This window comes from Colletotrichum fructicola (genome assembly GCF_000319635.2).
Source record: "Colletotrichum fructicola Nara gc5 chromosome Unknown KSG_Nara_v1_contig04, whole genome shotgun sequence".
In the NCBI taxonomy this organism is placed as follows: Eukaryota; Fungi; Ascomycota; class Sordariomycetes; order Glomerellales; family Glomerellaceae; genus Colletotrichum; species Colletotrichum fructicola.
This window is the reverse complement of record NW_027094054.1, coordinates 6,161,025-6,183,572: the sequence shown is the minus strand read 5'-3', so window position 1 is coordinate 6,183,572 and position 22,548 is coordinate 6,161,025. Positions and strand designations below refer to the sequence as shown.

The 22,548-nt window shown below is 55.0% G+C and overlaps 6 protein-coding genes across 6 annotated transcripts; 4 read left to right on the top strand and 2 right to left on the bottom strand.

Moving 5' to 3' along the window:
• Window positions 1–1,907: 1,907 nt before the first annotated feature.
• On the top strand, window positions 1,908–4,842 carry CGGC5_v008619 (Nitrogen assimilation transcription factor nit-4; the record flags this gene model as incomplete). Its single annotated transcript, XM_066152041.1, has 6 exons — window positions 1,908–2,099; window positions 2,333–2,790; window positions 2,908–3,304; window positions 3,360–3,697; window positions 3,792–4,124; window positions 4,203–4,842. 6 exons carry the CDS (start codon window positions 1,908–1,910, stop codon window positions 4,840–4,842), a joined length of 2,358 nt encoding a protein of 785 aa, XP_066008887.1.
• A 2,473-nt stretch (window positions 4,843–7,315) lies between these two features.
• chl1 (ATP-dependent DNA helicase chl1) lies at window positions 7,316–10,136 on the bottom strand (the record flags this gene model as incomplete). Its single annotated transcript, XM_032028600.1, has 4 exons — window positions 7,316–8,647; window positions 8,697–9,413; window positions 9,464–9,919; window positions 9,975–10,136. The coding sequence occupies 4 exons, from the start codon at window positions 10,134–10,136 to the stop codon at window positions 7,316–7,318; spliced, it is 2,667 nt and encodes an 888-aa protein (XP_031892014.1).
• A 661-nt stretch (window positions 10,137–10,797) lies between these two features.
• RL27A (60S ribosomal protein uL15) lies at window positions 10,798–11,895 on the top strand (the record flags this gene model as incomplete). The annotated part of the gene is made up of 5 exons (XM_032028599.1): window positions 10,798–10,829; window positions 11,098–11,216; window positions 11,276–11,321; window positions 11,583–11,781; window positions 11,845–11,895. The coding sequence occupies 5 exons, from the start codon at window positions 10,798–10,800 to the stop codon at window positions 11,893–11,895; spliced, it is 447 nt and encodes a 148-aa protein (XP_031892021.1).
• A 591-nt stretch (window positions 11,896–12,486) lies between these two features.
• Window positions 12,487–14,279, bottom strand: hsk1 (Cell cycle serine/threonine-protein kinase hsk1; the record flags this gene model as incomplete). The annotated part of the gene is made up of 2 exons (XM_032028598.1): window positions 12,487–13,655; window positions 13,721–14,279. The coding sequence occupies 2 exons, from the start codon at window positions 14,277–14,279 to the stop codon at window positions 12,487–12,489; spliced, it is 1,728 nt and encodes a 575-aa protein (XP_031892020.1).
• A 1,026-nt stretch (window positions 14,280–15,305) lies between these two features.
• Window positions 15,306–19,181, top strand: cnd1 (Condensin complex subunit 1; the record flags this gene model as incomplete). The annotated part of the gene is made up of 5 exons (XM_032028597.1): window positions 15,306–15,538; window positions 15,650–16,161; window positions 16,218–16,483; window positions 16,534–18,960; window positions 19,011–19,181. 5 exons carry the CDS (start codon window positions 15,306–15,308, stop codon window positions 19,179–19,181), a joined length of 3,609 nt encoding a protein of 1,202 aa, XP_031892023.1.
• A 704-nt stretch (window positions 19,182–19,885) lies between these two features.
• On the top strand, window positions 19,886–22,458 carry CGGC5_v008614 (uncharacterized protein; the record flags this gene model as incomplete). The annotated part of the gene is made up of 2 exons (XM_032028596.1): window positions 19,886–20,209; window positions 20,275–22,458. 2 exons carry the CDS (start codon window positions 19,886–19,888, stop codon window positions 22,456–22,458), a joined length of 2,508 nt encoding a protein of 835 aa, XP_031892022.1.
• Window positions 22,459–22,548: the final 90 nt, after the last annotated feature.

Below are 22,548 nucleotides of genomic sequence, written 5' to 3'. Positions count from 1 at the left end.
AGATCCCAGATGCAGCCAATCACAGACCGGGGATCTAGACCCTGATCATGACTGACCTCAATGCTCGTTGCTCGCTGCTTTTTTACGTGGTCTCCTCCTCGTTCCATGTCGAAATTCTCGCAAATTCATTTCTGTTCCCATTTCTGCATTTAAATAACCCGAATCTGTACCCCCGCCATTCCTCTCCAAATACCACCCCGAACACCTCCCGCGTCCAACGAGTTCGTTCCCAATTAGCTAGTCCCTACTGCACATTGAAAAATCCAGTTTTGGAGCCGGGCACACATCTACATTCACACACATAAACATACGGGCACGCGGTCGACCGGATAATCCACCGATGTCAACTGCACAAGACGAACCAACGTCAGACGCAAAACTTGAGCTTTTACCCCTTCCTCTTGGTAAGCTTGTGTTTCTGCCTCACTTGTCAGCACTTAGTAATAAAACCCTTGGGGGTTATTTGTCTAACTCGCAGTAGAGTCTTGTATCTAAGTCCTCTGCACAATTTCATGCGCCCCTTCTCACATATAGGGCAAATTCGTAAACCTAGTCGCCTTAACGCCTACTTCCGCTCTCGTAATGCCGATTCTCAAGTCTTATAGGGCTACCGCTCAGCTCAAGCTTGGACACAAGTCCATATCAGGCTTCCTACAACGTGCATCAAGACTGCGACGTGGAAATACTAGAGACTGGGCGAGGAAACATACCCCACTATGGTGATGACAGGCAACATGACTTCTGCGATCGATTAGCCTAACAGCCGACGGCCTTAAACATACCGAATATTCAGGGTTGCCCGATGGCCCTCGACCGTCTGCGAGTTTAGTTTTGCTCTGATCATGACAGCCGATGCAATACGGCCACTGCGCCGCTCTCATCTACACGATCACTTGGTAATCCACCGAGAAATGGACTGATTGGGCCACACCTAGCTCAGCTGTTGTCAAACCGCACTTCGCCATCACTTCGATTTTGGACTCACGAATGGAGCCACAACGAACTTGAGCAATACTCATAAGGACAAAATCAGGCTTTGATCCGGAGGACTCTTCATTCCTATGAAATTGTCCCAAAAAGAAAATAGGAGCTCGAAATGACCACATTGGGCCGGCCCCTGGCTCTAAATATGCTGGGCGTCTTGCTGCTTAGAAGGCACTTGATAATTCAACAAACGCCAACAGATAAAAAGCAAACTCTCCACCTTCATGGTTGGGCATGTTTTGCGTCAACTTTGAATATTCGAGCGTTTTAATTCTACTAAAGTAAGAACACAATAGCCCCTCTGCCGAAGGTCAATGGGAGATCAATAGAGAAGAAAAATATTCCCATGGTAAATAGGAGGAAAATCGTCTACAGGAGATGCACAGTCAAAACAGAAGAGATGTAATCTGGAATGCATAGCCTGAGTAGTGAAGCGGAGCGGTACCGCCAATGCAAGTCATCTCCATATCAGGCCCCAGTGGGAACTCGAGGGCCCGGGAGAAGAACACAGTGTGAGCGTTTTCCGAGGAACAAGTCAGGCCGCCACACGCATGAGAAATTGTTACGCAGGTACACTTACTCACATGGCACCCCGGCCGGCACCAACACAATGTCTTTCCCCTCCACCCCAAGGCCTGGTGTGCTCAGTGCTCAGAGACAGAGTACCTCAATGCGTGGTGTCTCTCTCTTTCTCTCGGTGTGCAGACTGCAAAACGTTCATGTTCTTTCCTTGGCCCACGGCAAGCGCTTTCTTCTCTTTTACTTCACATAAAAGTTAGTATCGACAACGGTTTGCGGCTTATTATGAAGTCATTCTCATCCACCGTTGTCGCTTCATTTCTCTCCCTCCCCGATCGTTCCGTCACCTTCTCTGCCACCTCGTCACGTCCTCGAGAGGCACCCTTGCCACACTGGAGCAACCCATGCAACCGGAACGCAAATATAGGAGTATTCTTCCAGGTCCTCCAGCCAACACCTCCTCGAGATCCCTCAACGACGACAATGGGGACGCTACTTCTTCGACAAGCGGAGGTGTCGGCGGCCAAGAGGGGTCCAAAAGGAAGCGCCGAGGGACAGCCAAGGCGTGCAACAACTGTCGGGAGAAGAAGATAGGGGTATGTAGCTCACGTCTATCCCGTTCTCCATGCCACGTTTGCTCGTGGTAAGGCTGCGAGCTCCTGGTGTTCCAAATTCGGCATTCACGCCAAACCTAGGTGTCGTGTGAGCGAATTGTGTGCGTGTTCAGGGGAACTGCACACCAGGAAGCTCACCCCGGATACCCAAGGACCATTTGCATCATGTCATAATGTCGTCCGACAAATCGCCAGTATACTGACTGTATCCATAGTGCAATGGTTTACATCCATGCAGCCACTGCCAGCGTCGCGGTCTGACTTGCGAATATGTCGCCATCTCCAAGACCATTCTCAATTCTATCCCCCAGGGAATGAAGCTGCTGGATGAAGCAACAGCAAAGACCCAAAGATACGCGGCGGAACTCCTCGCCATTCTTCGTTCTCTCCCCGATGACCAGGTTCGCGACGTTCTTCAGCAATTGCGCGCTGGCGGGGATGCCTCGAACATCGTCGCCGCCCTCCGGGGGCAGCTCCATTCGGCGTACGATGCCCCCTTTCAGGGTGTCCTTCATGGAGTCCCGCCGCCCGACCAGAATTCGCTCGAGTTCGAGCTGATGGTGCGTCACTCCATCGCCTACTCACCCTGGGCTCCGATGGAGCTCCCGCAGCTAGACTTCGAGATCTCTGCGCGGCCTGGCCAGGGCATTGCGGTGGACTTCCCTTCGGCGGCGTACGTAAACATTCCCCCCACCCATTGAAAGCGTCCGAACGCAACACCGTCGCCTAGATGACTGCCTCCGAGAAGGGCATTGAACATCGCTGTCGTTGAACGCTAACCCGAAGACAGAGTCTCTCCCATGTCAGCGGACACCCCTTCGCCCATGCCGCCAACAGAGTCAGAATCTTCCTTCTCCAGCAGTCGAATCAGGTTCCAGCAAGAACCACGAGACAGCAGCAGCTCGAGTCTCAGTCTTAGTGTTCCAGGCAGATTCAGCAGCCGAGAATCAGGGCCAGCGGATTTTCAAGCCCTCTGCGACGAAAGGCTACACAAAATTGACATCTCGGCGTGGACGAATGTGTCTGTTGCCCCTGACTCCGCACGCAGGGCTCTGTCTTTATACCTTGAGACCGACCACACTGTCACAGCCTTATTCGACGTTGACCTGCTTCTTGACAGCCTCGTGTCTGGCAACACGCGCTTCTGCTCCAGATTGCTCTTTAGTTCGCTTCTTAGCTGGGCTTGTGTACATTACTACAACACCCGAACGAAATGGACGGAAGGTGCTGACATACTAGCAGCAATCATACACCGCATTCGAATCCGAGGCCGCTACCTGGAGTTACGCGTTCTATGACGAGGCGGCACAGCTCTTGGAGCAGGATCGTAACCTTGGACTGCTCACTCCGGTCACTGTCGCGGCCTTACTCTATATGAGCATGTCTTCCATGTGCCACGCAAAAAATACCACAGACGCCACGAGACACCTCGAAAGCGCAATCGAGCTAGCCAGAAGTATCGGACTGTTTGGAATTGCCGGCGAGGAAGCAAACGAGGAGGAGTGGTCAGATGCTGCGGCAGATGTGCTTTGGAATCAAGCCATGGCGCAAACCGCTTGGGGCAGTTTCGTTTACATCACGTATGTTGGGCACTCCATGGAAGACCGCACGCTTTCAGTCATGCGACGGTGTTCCTGAGAATTCCGACAACTCGAGGATGTTAACATTTTGAAGGATACAATGCGCCCACAACCAAACTTGCAAAATTGCGTTCCCACCACGAGTACCGATCCCAGGAGACGTGGGTAAAAGCGAGGGAATGGGCAAATCGGAGGAGCAGGGTTCTTCAGCCTACATGAGAAGGACTTTTCTGTTTCTTTGCAAGCTGGTGCTGATAGCCCACGACATGATTTGGATGAACTACGCCGGTAACAGTCTGAATAAATCGCCATATTCCAGAGCGGAAGAGATGGAACTCGTCTACAAGCGCTATCCGGCGTGGGCAGACGGTCTGCCTCTGGACTTGGTACGCGCCGGCGAGAGCCAGCACCATGTTCTCCTTTTGCAGTAGGTGTTCTGCTTCTCAATTCCCCGCAAAATGTGGCCGAGGCGGTAGAAATGGCAAGCTGACGAAAATGCGTGCAGCGTCTACTTCCATACATTCGTGCAGGATTTGTTTCGACCCTTGATCCGACACGGCGACGCGATGCGAGTCAAACTCGAATCGTTTACTTCGCAGCAGGCCTCACCCGAGGCCATCTGCGCTGCTTCGGCCACTCAACTGAGAAGGATAGCCGCGACGTACTTGCAGACGTGCGCATCGGGGTCTTACAGTTTCAGCTGGAACACGGCGCTGCTATATGTCGCCAACGCGGCCTCCCGAGAGCCGAAACAGGGAATCGACGGCTCCGAGCGGCGCTCCGATGTTCGTACGTGTATTGTCGGCTACCAGAAGCTGCAGAAATGTTTCCGGCTTCCGCAAGCAATCATTCGGGGAATACTATCCATGGTGTTGCGAGAGGGGTTGATCACATCGGCTGAGGCGCGGGCAATCATCAAAGATTCGGAAGAGAAAGGGAAGCATCACCCAACGTCTGACCCCATACTGGCACCTTTCGTCATTGATCTAGATCTTTGTCTGGTGGACCGAGAAGCGGCGTTGGCCGATCGATTGGCGGCCGAGTTCGACGAGATTGCAATATTAAACGAGTTCACCATGGTAACGGAGACGCGGGAGGGGCTGGACGTAGGGAGCGAGACCGTCACTTTTGATGTGGACGGTTGAGTCACGAGAGCTACGACGACGTCGAAATGTATAGCCGGGTCAAAAAGCGAATATGAGTTCAACGACGGCATTGGGAGCGCTGGCGTCACGCGCGGGATATTCAAGTTCTTTCAGGAATAAGGTCGGTTCAGGCACGGGCGCAGTTCGAGGACGGCGAAACGAGATCGGGCGGGGGAGGGCGGGATAGACGGTGATTTATCGAAAAGAGAGCCGGAAATACCCCATGATGAGGACGACCAAGACGTGCAAACGAAGGGCATGACAGACTGTGAGAAAGTATCAATAATGGCAATCATATCCATGACTAGCGGTGGGCTTTGGAGATGGATTCGATGTTGTGCGGTTATGAATGCGACTTGCGAGTGCCAACGGTCTACTTCCCCGGCACCGACTAACGGCCAGGTCGAACCTCGATGCTTGCGATCAACCCAGCCAGCTACCAGATCACCTCCCAGATATCGTGTTTCGCTCGAATGTTTCTCGTTCGTATAGGTCGTTGCGACTGGTCAAAGTCGGGGGTATGATTTGCCTCGGCGAGGAGTCTGGCCTGGATTGTCGGCCTGCGGCGATGGAGGCACCGCTTCAAATCACGCTGAGCAGGAGGACACAGTTCTGTTAGGGCCAGAAGCTCGGTTCACTTGGAGAACGGACTAGGGAGGGCGGGCCGTTGATACGGGGATTCGAGAGTGCCAGCAATCGGTAGCGATCGAGATCCCATCTGCGACGACAGGATCGGTAACGTCATGGCCCGCAACTTATGCGGTCATGTTCTGGGCAGCTTATGAGAACTGTGTGCGGCGTAGTATTCGACAGACCAAACGGGGTTTGACAGCTGAGAAGACGGCATGGAGAAGCTTGGGGGCGGGATGGAACGATATTATAGGTATTTAAGCGAAGTCGGGCGGCTTGAACCGAGGTTCGTGTGCCGCTGGAATAACAGAAACATCATAGGTCCTAGCCATAAAATGAGGAGAATGGCACAGTAAGTGACTTCATACCTTGATAGAGTACCATGACCGTAGAGGACAGCTCGAGCACAAGATTGAATTGCTCTTGTTTGGTCATAGTTTGCAGAGACATGATCACTGCGGCCATACATCATCATGACCACCTCCCGTCAAGCTTCACAGGGGTCTAATCTAAGCAAGGGTTCTGGAATGGTGGGTTGGTGGTGGTGGCGGTGGTGGTGGTGCATGTAGCTATTGTCTGTAAGTAGCTGTTTATCAACCCTAAGGCCTAGATCACCCCCAAGAGAGATGCTCCCGCCCATAACATCGGCTGTTCACCCAATCCCATGGCACCATATGGACAGTGAGGCATGTCATTATTCGACACGGTGTCCGTCGGGGCCTTACAAAGTGAGTGATGCCCGACGACGAACGCTGAACGCAGTCAACGCAATAACAAAGTGACAGGGTAAGCCAGGGGACGGGGTTTTTTTTTTTTTTCATTCGAGGGCCATCTCTGATTGGCGGAGCTGTTTCCGGATGGTCTTAATTGGCTGGAGGGTCCTCCGGCTGATTTACAACGTCTCATTGGAAGCTCTGACGCTCTCGATCTTGTGAGTTTGGTCACTTAGTCGTCCTAATGCTGCCTGACCGGAGAATGTTCCGGGGCACAGAGACATCTGATTGGGGTCCCTCGATTAGTGCGGCAGGCTAAGAAGGATCTGTATATCGGCCGCGGTTTGACTCGAAGGTAGCCAGTGTCGGAACCGAATGACATTCTTACTGTCTGCCTGCTTAGTTTCATCTCTGTGTTCCCAAAGCTTCTTCCACGTGTGACCCGGGTTGATCCTGCCATCGCCTCCGGAGTGGACTCCGATGTGCCCGACGCCAGCTCATCCCATTGGCAAATGATGTATTTAGCATTCGACGTTGATTTTCAGGGTCCTAAAGAGGGGGACCACATTGAACTGCTCTACCATAGTACACCATGACAGCGTCCGCCTACAGTTTCCTTCTGAGCTCCAAGGGCCCTGCAGATTCATGCTCCCCGCCCACCATCTGGTCGCTGCCATAACTATCCTTGAGCATCTGACGCCATGTTCATAACCTTCAAAACAGCCACACGGCCTGCTATCAGCTCCCAGCGTCTCCAACCGTAAGTTAGTCGTTCGATTCCTCCATTATGCTTTGCGGTGCGCCGAGCGGCCAAACGCAATTTCGGGGGGTTCTTCAGGGGTCGAATCGGTCGTTGGCCAACACATCGACGGAACATTTCATCGATCAAGATCGGCCATTGGTGCGCGCGGTCTGATATATCAGAAGCGAAGCATGCTGCCTTTTCCCAGCGTCGTAAGTCAGGCCACGCCCCATTCGCCTCTGGCGACGACTCAGGGGGTGTTGTTCAAGATTTAACATCTCCGGTTCTCCTAGGAGCATCTCCGGTCAAGCTCCATTAAACCTCAATGGTGGCATCACTGATTACACAGAGCTGACAGCTGCTTGCGAACCTCTGATGAACTCAGCGATTAGGAGGCGCTCTTACGCTTCGATCGAAAGAATCCGCTCAGCGCCCCCATCAGCTGCGGCAGTCCCTTTTCGTGGCTGTCGTTGTTCATTCCCCCACGAATCCAGCCCGGCAGCTTCCCTCGAATTCTATCTGTCCCATACCTCCGGTCGACCAGAACGATGGCTGCGTAGTCGCCCTGGTGCCTGATTGCCCGCCCGATACTCTGATTTACCGCGCGCATGCAAGCATTCTCGTAAAAGTCTCTCGCCGCCTGTTTCGCCACCACGATCGCTTCCTCTCTTGATATTCGCGTAGACGCCGACGCATCGGTCAGACGCTGGACAGTCGTAGTCTCGATGTACTCCGTCTTTGCTTTCCACTCGGGAGAATTGATGTTTGGGTAAGGCAAACCGATAATGATAACGCAGCGGCCGAGGCGGTCGGAAAAGTTGATGCCCTCGCTCATCTTGCCGCCGACTACGCTCAGGAGTATCGCACCACGAGGCTTGGGTGCTGCGCCTGCGCAAGGTTCGCCGTCACCTAGGATGGCCTTGCTGTAGGCCTCCAGAACCTCGTCGCTCGAGCCGCCCCGAGTCTCCTTGAACGCCTCCTTTCTCTCTCGCATGCGGTCCCAGATTGACTTGGACTCGCCGGGACTTTTGGTCTCCCAAACCGCCACAACTTCGTCGAGATAGCCGTAGCTTGGGAAGAAGACGACGACACCATCGGGAACTACGTTGCAAATGTTGAGAATCGCCAGGCCCAGCTGGCTCACCATCGTCTTGTCGCTTCGACGCTGGAAGCTAAACTCGAACGTAGAGCTGACGTCTCTGTTAGGGCCGGGTTTCGTGCCTGCGAGCGTCCACACGCAGAGGTTTGACGGCGGGATGACGTGGCCGCAGCTGAGCGTCGTGAGTTTCGAGTCTGATAAGTATGGGAAGAGGTGGTCCTTGTAGTCTTCAAAGGGGGACATGGTACCACCGGCCAGAATGACTGCCCTGGCACTCGTGGCGATGGACGAGAATGCATGGGTGGGCGAGAGTAGCAGATAAGAAAGTTGTATGTCTGGCGAGTTAGATGACGTCTTTTCGTAGAATATGCGGCCCTCCGAGCTGAGGTTCGTAAGGGAAATCAGGAACGATGACAAGATGTGCAGAACCGGGGTCGACGATCTCGGTGGTGCCTTGCCAGCATTGGCCTGGGCGATCTCCTCCTCGACGTGAGCGACATAACTCTCAATTTTGTAGGCGAGCTTGGACTCCTGAATGTACTGGATGAGCTTAAAGAGATTGATTTGGTCCACGCCCTTGCATCGAAGGAGCACCTTAGAGTCAACTATGCCATGAGGTGCCTGCGAGCTGGTCAGTGATATCCAAGCCTGAAGAATGACGAAGGTATACCTTGAGCGTCATGGCCCCACTCATCCACTCGGTGAGGCCTTCGATGACTCTGCCAACCTGGCCGACCATGACACGGTTTTCTCCCTTCAATTTCTTGCCGAATCTTTTGACGTACACGCCCAGCATCTGTCGCGCCCGTCTCAGCTCTGTTAGTTTGATTTCCGACGCATATACGTTGGCTACTGCATCCATGATGTTGTGCGCCTCATCAACAATCACTACATTGCCCTCCAGCTTGATGCCCAGGGCGTCTCGGGCGTTCTTTTGCAGAAGGAGCGGATACGGTAAGGTAATGATCTCAGCCCCTGCGATAGCCGCTCTTGAGGCATAATACGGGCATACTTCAAGCTTTTTGCCAAGATGATAGAGGTCTTCTATATCGGGAAGGGTGGCGTGGGCTGTGTCTCGAAACTGATGAGTCTGCTTGATGTTGTCTTCGTTCAGTGTATAAGGACATTTATCCTTGGCCTTGGGCTTCTGCAGTTCTGAGCATCGGTCATTGATGGCAGATATTGTGCCCAGCTTCGCCACAGATGGGTTGATGCACAGTTTCTGACGTGAGGAAAGGGGTAGATGCTTGACTGGCTCCTTGTCCGGCCGGGCATCTTCACTATCGTTGGGCTTGACCGATGGTGGCATAGATGATGGAAAGGCGGGGCGTCGAAGTTCATGGATGAATTGCGTGAGTTGAGAATGCGTTCTTGACGTGTAGTATATCTGACCAACATGTTACCGACTAGCCCACCAGCGACAGGGGGCTTGCGCACCTTGACTCCGTCTTCGACCTTGTCCTCCTCTTGCTCCGCCTTCAGGTTGCCCAGCCCGAATCTAGAAAGGATGTCCTTGGTCTCTTTGCTCAGTCCAGACATGGCATCGCCGTCGTCTGCGGCACCAGACTCATCGGCCTCATCCAGCAGCCATTCATCGTCTGCGTCGGCATCGTTGCGAGCCTTCGACTTCGAAGGGCCCTCGTCAAATCGACGTCGCTTGGCGCTGCGAATTTCGAGAACCTTTTCTTTCAGGCGGATTTGCTCCAACCTTTTCTCTCGTTCTTCCCAATTGCGAGCCAGCTCGTCCCTCTTGCGCCGGAGCATTTGCTCCACGATCCAATCGGGCTCATCCCTAAAGTCGTCCATGTTGACCTTGAGAGAAGCCTCATGCTCCTCAATACGCTGGTTTCGCAGCCATGTCAGAGATGCACAGATGAGCGAAAGAGATTTACCCTGGACTGCGTGTCAGTGACGACCAGGGACTTGGGTGACAAGCATCATAACTGACAGTTCCCGTGGGACTTTCCAGAATGCCAACCTGTCCGTTTCCAGCCTGCAGCACGCTGTAAGCTGTTTTCATGAAGTCAGTCTGCACATCGTACGGCGTGTAGGGATGGTTGAAGTCGATGCCTTCAGGAACAGGCAGGCCGCTGCCTGGAGCAGCCGCCATGGCGAAGTTGAAGTAGTACGCGACACAAGACGAGCATGCAATCAGGACATCAAGCTGGTAGGTGGAGACAAGGGGGAAGTGAATGACGACGGCGCAGTCGGGAAATAAAGATCGGACTGATGAAACAACAAACAGATATTGAAGCGAAAGGGGGCGTTCGAGCTGGGTTGGGAATTGCTTCAATGAGATTGGATAGCGGAAGCAGATGGCAGTCGGACGCGCAAAACAAAGACCCACTGGCCGACCGGGTGCTCGCATGTGGTTTCGGTGAAGAACACCCGGGGCTTGCCTACCTAGTTTCGGTCAGCTTGGGTCAGTCAAGGTGAGAGACTGGGGCTGGTGACATGCACGAGCCACTCGCAACTGGCGAGACCACCCAGCCCTCGCCGGCTTAGGTAACCAGGACACACCAGCAGAAACCGGGTGAAAAAGGGCAGGAGCACAGACCACACCAAGAGACTGGACTGGTTGGTCCCCTCCCGCCCAGAAAAAAACCTGCAAAATCCTTAGGGCTGCCCTGCCCTCCGCCCCGCTTAACATTTTTCCGGAGTTTGCCGGCGTGCAGAGACACCCTCACAAATTTCGTGCGTCTTGCGACTTGACGAAAAAGAATCCCCATCCGCGATACCAGCAAGACGACCACCGATCAAACACCGTCGCCATGCCTACCCGATTCTCCCGCACCCGCAAGCAGTACGTTGATTCAATCCCGTCTCGGTCACAAACGAATGAGTTTCTTCTCCCGCGAATGTCGTCGGCGCAGTCGCCGTTGGGATGCTTTGGATGGAGGGGAAAGGCTGGGGAGGGCAGCAGGAGTACGGCGTGATGTGTGCCGGTGGAAGGCCTTTTGGAGCTCTGCTGCGCCCATCTGAAGAGGAGGATGGGGACGGCCGACGAAGCATCGCGACGCGGGAGAGACGAGACTCTCGAATTGATCACGAAGCTGACATGTTTTTCGCAGCCGCGGTCACGTTTCCGCCGGTCACGGACGTATCGGCAAGCACCGCAAGCACCCAGGTGGTCGTGGTCTGGCCGGTGGTCAGCACCACCACCGCACTAACCTCGACAAGTACCACCCTGGTATGTTCTCTATATTGTCAAGAGACCAAGTTTGAACAAGATTTGCTGACATGGTGCAGGTTACTTCGGTAAGGTTGGTATGAGATACTTCCACAAGCAGCAGGCGTACGTACACCCCGAATCCGAACGACGTGAAGCTTCCGGCTGTGCTCTGCAACCCACGACAATTTCGACATGACGAAATCAGACAACGTCCACAACGCGCTCCACATCCCTACACGGGATTGCGAAGGACTGTGGCACATCGAAACAACAGCAGTCTACCACGACAAGAGTTTCACCACGAACGGGACGCAGAGCACACCGGGACGCCAATCGTCGGAGGATCTCCCACCCATCGCGTCAGGCACTAACCCCTGTCTGCAGGCACTTCTGGAAGCCCGTCATCAACCTGGACAAGCTCTGGACCCTCGTCCCCGCTGAGAAGCGCGAGGAGTACATTGCCGGCAAGAAGGACACCGTCCCCGTCATCGACCTCCTCCCCTTCGGCTACTCCAAGGTCCTCGGCAAGGGCCGCCTTCCTGAGGTCCCCATTGTCGTGAAGGCCAGGTGGGTCAGCAAGCTGGTACGTTGCCCTCCTCCCGCCTCTTGTGTGCAAGAGTCGTGCGAAACTAACCCTGTCCCACAGGCGGAGAAGAAGATCACCGAGGCTGGCGGTGTTGTCGAGCTGGTGGCATAAGTTCGGAAACTACTCCACGGGGAAAAAATCCAAACACACTTGACGGATTGGGAATGACGGCCATGCAGCCTCGGAGCGGGCGGCGGACCGCTTTTTTGTCACACAACTTGCGCTTGGCGGGACATGGGAAAGGGCCTAGGGACGGCTTTTCGCATTGCATGAAGATCTGAACTTCCAAGGAGTTAAACCGAATAAAAAAAGGCTCTTGATCTCACATCGTCATGGCGGGCGCCATCATCGCCCCGCGTCAACATAGATGACGACGCCGGGCCGTGTGTCTTTCTGGCAGTGTTTGGGCGGCGTCTGGGTCAAGTCGGACGGACGGGTACGATTGAATGGTATTACTTTACGTCGTCTTCCACTTACGTGCCGTGCTTGTGCTGTTGTACATGTGACGCCTTGGTCATCTCGCCTGCCCGCGATGCTGTTCCATAATGTCGATACCGTGAAGATGCCGTCCTAGGTAACGGCACTTCAATGCGCCCTACCTCCCAACGCCACCTGCTCTACCGTCTAGTCGTACAAACACATAATCATGTTCACGCCACTGGTATAAGAGTGCCTTGCCAAAGAAAAAAAAAAACATTATCATTACGCCTCAAGCATGTCCATCTCGTCGTCCTCGGTTTCTATCGTCTCCACGGACTGTTTTGGCTCAGGCTCCCGTAGGAACTCATGCTCCAACGCCTCCTGGGCGCTGATTCTCCTCGCGGGGTCCAACTCCAAGCATCGGCCCAGGAACTCGACAGCCAGCTTCTCCTCGTCATCCAACGGGATACCTGGCTGACCGTCCTTGCCGCCGTCAGTACGGCATGTGGACCACAGGATAATCTTCTCGAGCGAGAAGCCCGCGGTGCCCACTGTGGGGATATTTGTTTCGAACATGGCGCCGTGCAAGAGACCCGCCTGCTTCATACGCTTGGTGCCAAAAATGGTGGCAATCTCAATCATGGCTTCGACGTCGTCGGCGCTGTTGAAAAAGGGGAAGCGCTTGCTCATAATGGTCAGGAGGATGACGCCTGCTGACCAGATGTCGATCTTGGTGGTCTGTTCTGTGCACTTGAACAGCACTTCGGGAGCACGGAAGCCTCTTGTGCCGGCACGGTTGGCTCGCCGTGACGGGCGGCTGTCTGCCTTGGGGTAGCCTTGCTGGGGACCGTTTTGTGATGCTGCGCTGTTTTGTATCCGCTGCTTGCGGACGTCTCTGCTCTCGTGGCAAAGGCACGGCTTGCTGTCGGATCCCTCGCGCTCGGCGAGACCAAAGTCGACCAATACACCACGCCGCGTTTGGGGGTCATACAGAAAGTTGGTGGGCTTGATATCGCGATGCAAGATCTTGTGCTCGTGGACGGCCTTTAGCGCGGTAAACAGGCTGCGCAGGTAGATGCCCATGTCTGAGATCTTCATCTGGCGGAAATAGTCGCGGAAGTCCTCGTGGCGGAAGTAGGGCAGAATGGCAACGACTTGGTCGGTGCTGCGGAAGGCCGTGATCAGTGGACAGACTGCCGGGCAGTTTCTGAGATCGTGGAGCAACTCGAGCTCGTTGAGGATACGGGTGGGACTGGAGGTGACGTAGATTTTCTTGATGGCGACATATCGAGCGCGACGACGTGGCTCTCTCGAGGGGTTGTGGCTGCCATTACGCTGCTTCAAAGGCGGGGTGCTCCATTTTTGGTCTCGTTCGTTATTCTCGATATCCCAATCATTGTCGTATCTGTCGTATTGGATGTCTTCGGCCTTGTAGACGGTTGAAAAGGTGCCTGGGCGAGTGTCGGTCAGCAGAAGCTCAAGATAGAGGGGAAGGGACGGTGAGAGGGAAAAGTACCTTCGCCAATTCTCTTAATAAGACGATACCTATGTCGAAAGCCGGGGAAGACGTCTTGCAGACGGACCATCTCGCGCTGGACGCTGGAGTCGACGACGTCGTCCTCATCGGAGCTGTCGTCGGTGGATTCGTTGTCGTTCTCGGCGTCGTCGGCATCGTCCTCGTCCTCGTCGACCTCGGTCTGGTGCTCAGAGCCGGCCACCATCTCGGTGTCTTCTGTACGGGCGTGGGGGGGATCCTCGTGGATCTCGAAGCGCTCGCGGCTCCTTTTCCTGGTGGCAGTAGCCATGGTTCTGGAATCTGGTTCTCGTGCAGTGTCCTCGTTGGCGGTCACCGGACGATGGGCCAATTGGAGCTGGGCCTGGGGCTGGTCGGTCGCGGCGTTGTTGGCGTTGTTGGCGGTGGCATGGAAGGGCGAGTAGGCCTTCAAGACACTGTCTGGGGTAGCCCAGTGCTCGACGTTGAGAGCTTGGCCGAAACGAGTCAATTGGTCGATGGCGTCCAGATTGGGTTGATTGAAGCCAGCTGAGGAATCCCGCTGGGTCGAACACTGCGTCATCCGAGGCGGGAGTTGGGGGGGATTTGTAGAGAGATCAGTTGTTTTTGTATACAAGGGATCTGGCGCAGTGCGTGCCGGTGTTGATGCGGCTGGCCGTGGCGCTTGCTTGGACTGGCTGGCTGGGACTGGCTGGGACTGGCTGGCCGTCTGGCTGGCTGGCTGGCTGGGTCTGGCGCTGCGTGTTGTATGTACGTATTGTGTAGAGCAGTTCGGTCGGTAGATTGAGTCTTGGTCGATTGGGTTCGTTAGATCATCTCAGTCCGTGGGCAGTTGGTGTTGGGTGTCACAGTGTCGCTGCCAGGCGTGCTGATTGGTGTCTCGGTCGTGTTTCTTTCCTTTTTCTCCTCATGCAGCTCTTCTCTGTCTCCTTCTGGCTCCGAGAATCTTTCTGATGGCGGGCATCCAGCTGCTTTCTAGTGGAGGGGCATCCGCCTGGCCCCGTCCACCCCGGCCAACCGTCGGCCACGATTTCAGGGTACTGGCTCCACTGACAGCACGCGCTGGCCAATGGAGGACGCGAGTGTGACCCCGCACCGCCATTTTGGGACGAAAGAGGAGGGAAACTGCGACCGGCGCGTCGAAAGAAAACAAAAACAAAAATCCCCCTCGGTTGCTAGGCGCATTTGGGTCCTTTTTGGGGGGGCTGCCACCTTACCTTACAGAGGGGGGGATTCCTGCCGTCACTGTGCACCGTTTTATGTCTGTGTATGTACATAGCGCCGGCCTGCACCTGCACCTGCACCACCAAAACAATCCCACCATAACTTTTCGACATCGTCAACACCACAAGCCGATTCCTCCGCCGGCTGGCGCATGCCTACTCACCTTAGTATTTACTACTAACCTTTGCAGCAGGACCACGGCGCCTACTTCCTTCGCTTTGCATCAGGTCGCACACAGACGGCCATCATCTGACCTCTCTTGGTCCTGTCCCTTCTTGTTCTTATTCATCTTCTCTTCCCTCCCCGTCCGACTTTCAATCGCATTCTCGCCGCAGGGTGCGCACCACACCCCTCGACCGCAGCCATGGACTCGGTCGCATTCGACATCAACGATGCGCTCAAGCATTACATGAGCGACCCTGCCAGCATACCAACTCCAGAGGCAGATGGCTCCCTTTTCGACTGCGAAAATGACCCCGAGGGCCTCACCAACGGCGTCGTCAACCCCGTTCTCAACCCCATTGTTGACGCCGTCGCCGAGAACCCCGAGGCCATCACTCGCAGCGCCCATCTCGATTCTCTCCAGTTCCTCCTAAAGTGCGCACCCATCTCCCCTTGTCCTTCAGACCCCTCTCCTTCGATTCCTTTATCCTCCTCCAGGCTCTCCGCGAAACAAAGACGTGATTCTGAACGTATGAACCCTTCCAGGTATACCACCTTTTTGCCAACACATGCCCTGAGCAAGATCTTCGACCTCATCATGTCCGGCCTTGCCGCCGAGGCTGATGCCATAAACCACGACCTCGAGTCCCCCGACGAACAAGAGACCCTCGCACACCACAAGCAACTTCTCGAGATCTACGGCTTCCTCCTGCAGTGGACCATCGCTGCCGTCGAGACCAAGGCTGCCGAAAAGTCGACAACAGCACCCGTGGCCCGAGGCCGCGGCAAGCCAAAGAAGAATGCGCCCAAGGGCCAAGACGGCGTCTGGGACTCCGCCAGCCAGTTGCAATCCGCCCTCGACATCATGAGCAAGGTCCTCAAGTTGAAGCTCTCCAAGATCTTCCTCACCACTTCCGAGAGAGACACCTTTGTCGGTCTGCTAACTCGTCCGGTCTACATGGTGCTCGAGAGCGAACAGCGCGTCAAGGCCATCTCCATCAGGATGCACGCCTTCAAAGTCCTCTGTATCGCCGTCAAGCACCACGGCCATGCCTACGGTAGGTGTTGGGACTGATTGCATCTATGCCTAGCTTTGTACTGACTATTCCCCCAGCTGCCCAGATTTCTATAGTTCAGAATCTGACGTACTTCGAGCATCTCTCCGAACCCATGGCCGAGTTCCTTCACATCTTGGCTGAAACCTACGACTACCCCCAACTGGCCGACGAAATCCTGCGCGAGCTCAGTAACAAGGAGTTCAACAGCAACGACACCAAAGGCCCAAAGTCCGTCTCGCAATTTATTGTCAAGCTCTCCGAGCTGGCCCCTAGAATCGTCATTAAGCAGATGACGATGCTTGCCAAGCAGTTGGACAGCGAGGTAATTAGTGCGACCCCAATGGTGTTGAAATCACTCTGACCGCTGCTCAGTCATACACTCTGCGTTGCTCCTTGATCGAAGTTTGTGGAAATATGGTTGCCCACCTTGTCAAGCAGGATGAGCGTGGCGAGAACCACAAGTCCCAGCTCGACGCCTTCTTCGACGTCCTGGAAGAGCGTTTCCTCGACATCAACCCCTACTGCAGATGCAGAGCCATTCAAGTCTACGTCAAACTGTGCGATCTCGAGCAAAAGTTCCCCAAGAGACGACAGCGCGCCGCAGAGCTTGCTTGCCGAAGCCTGGAGGACAAGAGTAGTCACGTAAGAAGGAATGCCATCAAGCTTCTCGGCACCCTCATCAAGACACACCCCTTCACTGCCTTACACGGCGCCCTGCTAGTCCGTAAGGACTGGCAGGCTCGCCTCGACAAAGTGGAAGAGGAATTGAACGCTTTGAAGCCTCCCGAGGGCGCCGGCCTTGGCGACAACACCGCTGTCGACAATACTCTTCTGGACGACGCCACTCAGGTCGAACAATCCCCGCAGAAGCCCATGACTGATGAACAAAAGTTCGAGGCAGTGAAGAAGGCGCGCGAAGAAGCTGCTACGTCTGAGGCGATTGAAAAGCTCACGCTGACGAAGCGATACTACTCCGAGGCTTTGAAGTTCATTGATGTTCTTCACGACGCCACTGGTACAGTTTGCCAGTTGCTTGGCTCCAGGAACAAGAGCGAGGTCATTGAGGCCATGGACTACTTTGAGATTGGCGATGCCTACAAGATCGAGCAAAACAAGGTCGGCATCCGCCGTATGTTGCGTCTCATTTGGACCAAGGGCAACAGCGACGAGGGCAAGGGCGTCCAGAGCCATCTCATCGATGTGTACAAGCGCATCTTCTTCGAGGCACCCGGCAACTTCACCGCGAACGATGCTGCCAACTACATTGCTCGCAACATGATCAGTCTTACGAGTGAGACAACGCCTGCTGAATTGACTTCGCTCGAGCAGCTCTTGGCCACTATGATGAAGGGTGGTCTGATTCCTGAACTCGTCATCGCCAAGCTCTGGCAGGTGTACGGCGTCCGCAAGCGCGAGATTTCCAAGAAGCAGCGCAGGGGTGCCATCATCGTGCTCGGTATGCTTGCGACTGCCAACCCGGAGATTGTGGTCGGGGAGATGGAGACGATGCTCCGTACCGGTCTCGGCGCACACGGTCGCGCCGATCTCCAACTGGCCAAGTACACCTGCATTGCTCTTCGCCGAATCAACCCCACAGGCAGGCAGGCAAAGGAATCCACCGTCAAGTTCTCTCGCCTTCCAAACGAGCACGCCGTTCTGGCCAGGTTGGCAGCCATCACTGAGGTTCCCTCGGACAGCAAGGAGTGGTATGGTGTGGCCGAGCAGGCCATCAACGCCATCTACGCTATTTCCAAGCACCCGGATATTCTCTGTTCCGAGATCATTCGGCACAAGACGAAACGCGTCTTTGCTGCTCCCTCATCCAGACCCGTGTCTAGGGACGAGAGGCCGTCTTCTCGGGATGAGATGGCGTCTCAATCCTCGCGTTCCGAGAGCAAGGAACCTGACGTGGACGACGACGCCAGCGACGGAAATGAAACCGTCGTCCCTCCGCCCAAGAAGCGCGACAACGCCATCGCCTTGTCACAACTTTTGTTCATCGTCGGTCACGTTGCCATCAAGCAGATTGTGCATCTGGAGCTCTGCGAGCTCGATTTCAAGCGTCGCAAGCAGGATCAGGAGAAGGAAAAGACAGCAGAGAAGGCTGCTCAGGCCGCTGGTAAGAAGGACGAGCCTGACGACCTCGATCTGATCGGTGGCACCACAGAGGACGACTTCACGGAAGCCATGGCACACATTCGTGAGCGAGAGCTGCTGTACGGTCCGGCATCTCTGCTCGCCCAGTTCGGCCCTCTCGTCTCAGAGATCTGTGCCAACAACACCACCTATGCCGACAAGGGACTGCAGGCCGCTGCGACTCTTTGTCTTGCTAAGCTCATGTGTGTCAGCTCCGAGTACTGCGAGGCCAACCTGCCTCTACTCATCACCATCATGGAGCGTTCCACCGATGCCACTGTGCGCTCCAACGCCGTCATTGCGCTCGGAGACATGGCGGTGTGCTTCAACCATCTTATTGATGAAAACACCGACTTCTTGTACCGCCGTCTGGCCGACAAGGACCAGTCAGTCAAGCGCACCTGCTTGATGACTCTGACCTTCCTCATCTTGGCTGGTCAGGTCAAGGTCAAGGGTCAGTTGGGTGAGATGGCCAAGTGCCTCGAGGACGAGGATCGTCGTATTGCCGACCTCGCGAGGATGTTCTTCACCGAGCTTAGCACCAAGGACAACGCTGTGTACAACCACTTCGTCGACATGTTTAGTTTACTGTCTGCTGAGAAGGGCTTGGAGGAGGAGAGCTTCAGAAGGATTATCAGGTTCCTCCTGGGCTTCGTTGAGAAGGTATGTTTTGCCGTTCTAATGCCGATGACCCCTTCTGACCTTTCCTGTAGGACAAGCATGCCAAGCAATTGGCCGACAAGCTCGCTGCCAGACTTCAGCGTTGCGAGACCGAGAGACAATGGAACGACGTCGCCTTCGCTCTCGGCCTACTGCAGCACAAGAATGAGGAGATCACCAAGACCGTCTCTGAGGGTTTCAAGGTGGTTCAACTCGCTGCGTAAGCTCAGATGGGACAGACAGGACAGGCTGGTCTTGTGGCCGTGTAGATATAGGGTCATGGGTCGGCGTTGGCGGTTCAAGTTGGTTCTGGCTGGTTGGCTTTTTGACTTGCGTCACGTTGGGATACCACACACAGTATTGTACGGATGATGAGACTTAATGACGTTGATGAACTTGTTCACATTGGATACGATTTCTAAAAACGTTTGATTTGCATGCGGTTCTGTGATTGCCGTTGCCGTTACCGCTACCTGCGGTCTTGGCCGTTGTTTGGGATCGAAAATTTTAGTAGGCCCAGGCGCCCCCTGAATGAGAAGATCAGGAGTCGGCATGTCCGGGCACCGTACAAATCGCACTCAAGAAGAATTTGTAGGAAAGTAGGGAAGACTGCCATAAAAGCGACCAAGCCACGCTGGAATCCGACAGAGAGCGCGTATTGCAGTGGCGATGCGACTTCCCGAGGTGTTCGGAGACTCGCGTTCTCCACTCAAGCCCCATCAAGAGACTAACAACGGAGTTCGATCACAAACACCAAGACGTGTAAACCATGCAACGGAGACCGATAATGGGGATTTCACGGCGTACAAATAGTGGTTGGTCTCGAGGGTTTTGATTTCTGTGATTACTTTTTTGCACGCTCGCTTCTACGTCAGTCACTCATTTTCCTCCTTTTTTACTATACCATTCCAATTACGCACTCATTACCATGTTGTTTTCACCATCATCAAAGGTGGTTCTGGCAACAGCCGCGATAACTCTGATAGACATCATCAGCGCTCGCTCGATCACACCGTACTCAAAGCTTCTTGCCAAGTCGGCTCCTGGAACACCCCAAAATGACGCCATCATCTACGCGTCCAACGGCACTACAACCCTCTCTTCCAACGGGACAGCTGCTTCTGTCGTGGTTCTCGACTTTGGTCGCAATGTCGAGGGCATACCTACCTTCGAGGTTGTGTCTGCCTCTGGCGATACTTCCGTCTTTGAGATTTCGTACGGAGAAACCGAGGCAGCACTCAGCGTGTACATGGTGCGTTGTTCGACCCCTCTTTCTGACGACGATTTTGAGAGGTTCTCGCAGCTGACAAAACCCAGAGCGATGGACCACTTCCCCTGGCGGCAGCGATGGACACTTACAGAGTCAACCGATACAACGTCACCGGTCCCTCGATCGTCAACAACCGTCTGATACAAGGAACCTTCCGTTACCAAAAGCTCAACCTGTCAACCTCGGGAGCCCTCACGCTACGCAACATCGGTGTCAAGCCCACGACTTCTACCACGGCACTGACCCAACTTCCCGGTTCCTTCGAATGCTCGGATGAAGACCTCACGAGAATATGGAGCGTGGGAGCAAGGACGGTGCAACTGACCGAGATCCCGAAGAACTCCATCCCGGACTTTCTGAATGTCACGGAGGAGGGAGCCTATGCCGAAAGCGCGGCACCCCAGGCCCTGGGAAGTGCCGTTGCTGCCCAGCTTCTCAAATATCGCCTTGATTTTCGAGTCAAGCCTGTCAAGGGTGGTTTTGGATTTTCCGTTCTGTCAGACACGTTGAATAGCGCTATCTACATCTCCTTCGATCTCGACAAGCGCTCCATCACGGCTCATACTGGTTCGACCGCTTTAGATACCCAGATCGCTGCGGCTGATATCCCGGCCAATCTCACCCTGGCCCTCGGATCATGGCATTCCGTTCATGCCACAGTCGATATCACCGAAGTTAGCGTCTCTGTCAACAACATCGACGTCCTTAAGCTATCCCAATCCGCCCGCTTCTTCGGCTCTTTCGGCTTCGGCGCCTCCCTAGGCCACGCGGCTTACTTCCAGAACATTACCGCAACCACGCCAACGGGCGACGTTATCTACACTCACCCCCTGACCGACCGTTCCTTCCTTGCCGACTTCTTCATGGGAGCCAACCCCGCCGACACCATCGTCGACGGCTCCCGCCGGGACCGCATCGCTTACTCCGGCGACCTCGATATCGCGGTCGGAGCCGCCTTCGCCAGCACCTTTGGCACCTCCTTCATTGATGGATCTCTCGACCTCATCGGCTCGTACCAAGTCACCCCAGGCTTCTTCACCCCCACAGCCAAGATCCAGCAGGAGCCCCTGTCGACTCCTCTGGACGTGAACGTTACCGGCCTGATTGGGTATTCGTTCAACTTCCTGACTGCCATCGCCCAGAACTACGAGATGAGGGGCAACCTGACGTTCGCCCAGACCTGGGCGCCCAAGGTTGTCAAGATGCTCGACTGGGCGGACTCGCAGACTCTGCCAAACGGCCTGTTCAATCTCGCACAGGAGTCTTTTGGCGGTGATTGGAACTACTACGATCCCCCTCAGTCTGGCGTCGTGACGAAGTTCAACGTTGTCTACGCGTACTCTCTGCAGCAGTGTTTGAGGCTTCTTGAAGATGCCGGTGTCGACGTTGCCGTGTACCAAACCCGACTTGACCGTCTGAGAGCTGCGATCAACGAGAACCTCTGGAGCGAGGAGTTGGGAGTCTACATCATGTCCGAGAAATTCACGAACGGGTTTTCGCAAGACGCGAACGCACTTGCCATCCTCGCTGGCGTCCCCGGGGCACCCACCAACGGGTCATCGGCCCCACTCCGGTCCGCGTCCTCCATTCTCTCCGCCATGGCCTCCGGACTCGCGGCCCCAGCCGGGACCCTCGCCTTTTCCAATTCCACCGTCGCTGCCGGCTGGGCGCAGAAGGTGAGCCCATACGCTGCGGCCTACCACCTCCGCGCCGCGCTGGAGTCCGGAGACGCCTCATCCGCCATGATGCTGCTCAAGAAGACCTGGGCGCCGATGGCAAACCCGTCAAACGCAAATTACACGGGCTCCTTCTGGGAGACGCTCAACGCCGACGGCACGCCGGGGCTAGGCCTGGTGACGTCTTTTTGCCATGGATGGGCTGCGGGTCCCACGGCGGAGCTGAGCAAGCATGTCCTCGGTGTTCAACCGACTGCGCCTGGGTTCGCCGAGTGGAAGATCGAGCCGCAGACATTGGGATTGGAGTGGGCCAAGGGACGGATGCCGACCGTGCTGGGGGACATGACGGTCGACTGGCGGTTTGAGGGTGGGCTGCTGCGTATGAAGGTCGAAAGCCCTGCTGGAGCGAATAAGGGCACCGTGTATCTGCCTCAGCCGCTTCTCACCCCTCTTGAGAAGACTGCAATCCGTGTCAACGGCGTTGTCCTAAACGGAACTCATTTTGAGGTCCAGGGAGGGGATAAGTTCGAGTTGACTCAGGATCTCCTGGGTTGAGCGATATGCTGAATGTACCGTAGATCTAGCTAGCTATCTAATTGCCCGTGCCGAATGTCAATTGAAAGAAGACTGCGAAATCAATTCATC